The sequence below is a fragment of the Myotis brandtii genome, unplaced genomic scaffold, assembly GCF_000412655.1.
Source record: "Myotis brandtii unplaced genomic scaffold, ASM41265v1 scaffold596, whole genome shotgun sequence".
Classification (NCBI taxonomy): domain Eukaryota; kingdom Metazoa; phylum Chordata; class Mammalia; order Chiroptera; family Vespertilionidae; genus Myotis; species Myotis brandtii.
This window is the reverse complement of record NW_005370250.1, coordinates 403,703-409,020: the sequence shown is the minus strand read 5'-3', so window position 1 is coordinate 409,020 and position 5,318 is coordinate 403,703. Positions and strand designations below refer to the sequence as shown.

The window sequence follows — 5,318 nt, the reverse complement described above, 5'->3', positions numbered from 1 at the left end:
TCTTTAAATGTGATGAGACTTACTTTCAGGTACAGTCTGAAGTCAAGTTTTATAAATGACACTTGTGCACTTGAAAAATGCATATTCTGAAGTTTGGGGAGGAGTGATCTACATATATCAATTAGGTCAAATATGTAAATGATGTTTTCCAAGTCTCATGTATGTCCACTGATTTTTAAAAACTATTTGTTTCATCAAGCAATTAGAGATGTGTTTAAAATCTTCCCCTCTGGGTTTTCATATTTCTCGTTTAAGTTCATTTAGTTATATTTTGAGCCTGGTTATTTAAGCAAATGAACATTTAGGATTGTTATAGCCTCCTGTGGTTTTGATACTTTTATTGTTATTATGAAATGTCCCTCTTTATGTCTCTCTGATGCTGCCTGCATTAGCAGCTATTTTTTCTGATGTTAATATTTTTACCCACTATCTTATGTTTTAAAGTTATTTTCTTTTTTCCCCGTTTTTAGATTTAGTCTTATTTTTTTTCATTATTCTGTTTCCCCCTTCGCTTAGTTGTTAGTTATAAGTTTTACATTTGATTATTCTTTTAGTGAATACTCTAAGATGGAGACATGCAACTTTTATTAATGTCTTATACAATTCACCTATACTTTATCAGCAATAGGACACATATTGTGTATAAGATTCTGCAGATAGATGCAAACATCTGATAGCTTCATTGATCTTGCACATTTTGTAATAAAACAATATAAGTATAAATTAGCTGCCCCTTATTTCTTAAACTTGGAGCATTGCCGTGTATATTGATGTAAAAATTATATGTGTAGATACGTGATATTACGTACTAATTTTAGCTCAAGATAATCATTATTCTATTTCGGGATTTTTGTTATAAAAAGAGAGGGCTGGGAGTCTGATAGATTGAGAAAAACTCGGGTGGAATCCCGATGCTTGCTAAGATTGACTTCCACACAGATAAGAACTAACGCTTTTTATTACTATTTCTATTATTATTTTAAATAAAGCCGTCTGAGTACAGACTGCCTCCAGGCCGAGAACCTTTGGGCTCCCAGTCAGAGGCGCTGCAGGCAATCCTAGTCAAGATCCCGACCGGAACCTTGGCGCGGCAACGCCGGTTTCCGGCGGGCTCCTTAGAGCGGCGAACAGCTTTTGCCCGGAGGACCATGAGAGGGCCGGAGCCGGGTCCCGAACCCACAATGGAAGGAGACGTTCTGGACACACTAGAGGCGTTGGGGTGAGTATTCCTACGAACGTCTTTCCCCCGAAAACGTAAGCTCTCCCTCGGCCTGGCTGCAGCAGGCCCCACCTGCGGGCCTCTGCTGGGCTCCGGCAGCTCTGCGCAGGCCTCCTTTCCTGCCTCGCCCCCTCCGGCGCCGACGGAGTTAAGCGGGAGGCGGGAAAGAGATCCGTTTGGGGCCTGGGGGTGGAGAATGGCCGGAGAGCTGGGGCGCGCGGCCCCTCTTCCAAACTCCTTGCCTGGAACTCCTCCGCCGGCATTCGCGGCAGTGACGCGGAGGGCCCGGCCGGCATCCGTCCTCCCGGGACGCGCGTCCTTAGCCCGCTGGGCATATTTTTGTCCACGTCGTTGCGGCGCCCGCAGGGAGGTGTGGTGTCTCCTGCGCTGGGCGACCCGTGGCTGAATTAGGCCTCACCTGTGGCTTTCTTAGGCCTCGGGAGCGCATCTCTCCAGCTGCCTTGACTGTAGAAAATGTTTTCGTTCAGTCCATTCATTCATTCAGCCACCGTTCATGCACAGCGTATTTACTTCTTGCTAATGTGTTCTGAATGCATCTTTATGTGCCAGGCGGAGGAAAAGCCAGTCTCAGGTGACTGCTCGTTTACTAGTCGTGGGGGCTCCGTGGAGTGTGGTATTTACTGTTCAGAGTGATACTAGTCAGTGCTGTGGGGACTCCCGGGGTGGTTCCATTGCTTCTGGGCACGGGGAGCAATATCTATACAACATAGTCTCTCCCCCAGACTTAGCCTGTTTTTCTTCGTAGCCGCTATTCTTTTCACAATGTATCTTGACCTGCACGTTGTATGTGGAATGCCCCGCCCTCATCCCAGGCAGCTCCAGGAAAACAGGCGCCTTTCTGGTCTTGATGCCAATACCATCCCACAGTGGTGTCTGGCACAATAAATCGTGGGTGAATGAATGGGCGAGTGAATGAAGAAAAGTTCAAAGAAGAGCGTGCACAGAGGTCAGCATAGGACCAGGTAGTTGAGAGTCAAAAAAACAAACACACGTTAAAGAGCATGGAGCCATCTGCACAGTTGCTTGTCTTCCCACATGCTGGAGTTTCTTGAATAATTAGACTGTGCCTTTGCGGTGCTGTTGTGAAGCTTGAAACCCCCACTCCCTTTATCTTTTCCTGAAGCTGCACTTGATCCTCTATCAGTTGTTGCTTTTGGACCCTGATTAGCACCTACTTTGCAAGTGACCCAATGTTACAGAGCCCTGTACTTAGTAGATCCTGAATAGATGTTTGCCAAATGAAAGAATAGAGCCACTGATTATTTAGGGGGCTTTTTTTTTCTTCTTCTTCTGTGAAATCCCTTGGAAATTTTCACTTAGCTTGGTTAAGGAAGTAACCAAAACAAGAAGTTAAAATACTTAATTGAAGTGCTTAGGCTTCAAACGTTTGAGCTCCTAAGTATTCCGGATAAGAATAGTGGGATTCTGTAGTTTATGAAAAAGGTAAAGTCTGTCCCTTTTTTGCTTTCTTTATTCCTTGAATTTGTTTATATTATAGGTGCTTGAAAGATGAAGTTTGCTATAACTTTGACTTTTATTAAGGAAAATTAGTTTCAGAGTATTCAATATGGAAAGTAAAAATTACACACTTTAGAGTTGATTTTTCCTGAAATAACTGAGGACAAGAGTTTGAAGTTTCTTATAATAAAGTGTAGAAAAAAAAAGTAACATCCTCCTATGTAATAAAAGGCTAATATGCAAATCGACTGAACGTTGGAATGACTCACTATGACAACATGCACTGACCACCAGGAGGCAGATGCTCAACACAGGAGCTGCCCCCTGGTGGTCAGTGCGCTCCCACAGGGGGAGCGCTTCTCAGCCAGAAGCCGGGCTCAAGGCTGGCGAGTGCAGCTGTGGTGGTGGGAGCCTCTCCCACCTCCACGGCAGTTGGACATCCCCTGAGGGCTCCTGAACTGCCAGAGGGTGCAGGCCGGGCTGAGGGAACCCCCCTCCTCCCAGTGCACAAATTTCATGCACCGGGGCCTCTAGTAGTTGTATACTTACAATAGGTGTTATAATTGAACAGTGTTTTAAAATACTGTCTATGTAGAGTGTAAGTAATTTCCTGTTGTGATTGAAACGTGAGATATCATGAAGGTACTTTAGTTTGTCAGGTAACTAAAGGGAGGAATTAAAAGTGGACATCTATGTGAAAGAACAGTTTAGTGATATGGTCTGTTATAAATGGTAGGGTAAAAATAACTTAGTTTTCTCATCTGTGAAAGGAGCTGAGATTTCAGAAGTCTCTTTCAGTTCTGAGAGTCTCTGATTTTGTACCACAGTGGATCTCAACCCTGATTGTGCATCAAAATCATGTATGGAGCTTGTGAAAAAATGTTCTGGTTTCGTATATGCTATAAGCTGAGTGAATCATGATCTTTTTTTGGGATGCAGTACAAGCATGCATTTTAAAAAAAATATATTTTATTGATTTTTTACAGAGAGAAAGGGAGAGGGATAGAGTGTTAGCAACATCAATGAGAGAGAAACATTGACCAGCCGCCTCCTGCACACCTCTTACTGGGGATGTGCCCGCAACCAAGGTACATGCCCCTTGACCGGAATCGAACCTGGGACCTTTCAGTCCGCAGGCCTATGCTCTATTCACTGAGCCAAACCGGTTTGGCCAAGCATGCATTTTTAAAAACAAGCTTCACAGCCTAGGTTGCAAACCACCATTATGGAGAGAAGTTTATTTCAAATATTTATTGAGCACAACTCTATACTGTTCTGAGAGGTCCATGGTAAGCAAAATAGGTCCCTGTCCTGTGGAGCTACAGTCGAGTGGAGAAACAGACATGATCACACAGATATTTATTAGCTCTGATAACAAGTGTTTTAAAGGAAAAGAGCAGGATGACATAACATGACAGGAGGACCTATATAGTCTTAGGGAGGTTAGTTATAGATTTCTGAGGAATTGGTATTTGAGTTGAAAAAGAAAGGGTGAATAGGAGTTAACTAGGAGATGTTGGATTGGAAGGGAGGACAAAGGTGTCCTTACAGTGAGAACAAGAGGAAAGGAGCATGCTGATTAGAAGAACTGGAAGGAGGCTAAGAGGCCGGAGGGCAGAGAGCAAAGGCCAGAGTGGTGAAGACTGGATTGGAGAGTTAGGTGAAGACTAGGGCATGCGGCACCTTTTAGGCTATGTTGTGGTTTTCTTATTTGTCATAACGGCAATGGGACATGATTGAGGGCTTTATTTATTTATTTTTTAATCTTTATTGTTGAGAGTACTGTATTACAGATGTCCTCCCCCCCACCCCCCTTTTCCCGGATTCCACTCCACCCTAGGCCTTCATCACCCTATTGTCTGTGTCCATGGGTAATGCATGTATGCATGTAAGTTCTTTGGTTAATCTCTTCTCACGCCCCCTCCCTCATTTCCTCTGAGATTCCTCAGTCTATTCCATGTTTCTATGCCTCTGGTTCTATTTTATTCATCAGTTTATTTTGTTCACTAGATTCCTTGTTCATTTATTTTTTTATATTTATTGCCATTTTACTGTTCATATTTTTTATCCTCTTCCTCCTCCTCCCCTTTTCTCCTCCCTCTTCCTCCCTTCTTTTCCCTTCTCCTCCTCCTTCCTTCTTCCTCTTCTTAAAGAATACCCTTGACCATTTCATGTGAACTCCTTTAGCTTTTTCTTGTCTGTGAAGCTCTTTATCTGACCTTCAATATTAAATGATAGTGTTGCTGGTAGAGTAATAATCTTGGTTGTAGGTCCTTGCTATTCATCACTTTGAATATTTCCTGCTAATCCCTTCTGGCCTGCAAAGTTTCTGTTGAGAAATCAGCTCAGTCACATGGGCACTCCCTTGTAGGTAATAACTGCTTTTCTCTTGCTTTTAAGATTCTCTCTTTACCTTTAACCTTTGGCATTTTAATTATGATGTATCTTGGTGTAGGCCTCTTTGGGTTCATCTTAATTGGGACTCTGTGCTTTTGAACTTGTATGTCTATTTCTTTCACCAGGTAAGGGAAATTTTCTGTCATTATTTTTTCAAATAGGTTTTCAATTTCTTGCTCCCTCTCTTCTCCTTCCAGGAGGGCTCCTGTGCAGGAGACCTTCC

The 5,318-nt window shown here is 43.2% G+C and overlaps 1 protein-coding gene across 2 annotated transcripts in view; it reads left to right on the top strand.

The window, feature by feature from the left end:
- The first annotated feature begins 1,021 nt into the window (after positions 1 to 1,021).
- Positions 1,022 to 5,318, top strand: part of FAM98B (family with sequence similarity 98, member B) — a 57,965-nt gene continuing 53,668 nt past the window's right edge. Inside the window, exon 1 of one of the 2 annotated variants that reach the window (XM_005879348.2) lies at positions 1,022 to 1,219. In XM_005879348.2, the coding sequence (XP_005879410.1) occupies positions 1,149 to 1,219 (71 nt within the window). In that variant the 5' untranslated portion in view covers positions 1,022 to 1,148. The remainder of the gene's footprint in view (positions 1,220 to 5,318) is intronic. The other variant, XM_014550309.1, reaches the window with a different exon arrangement.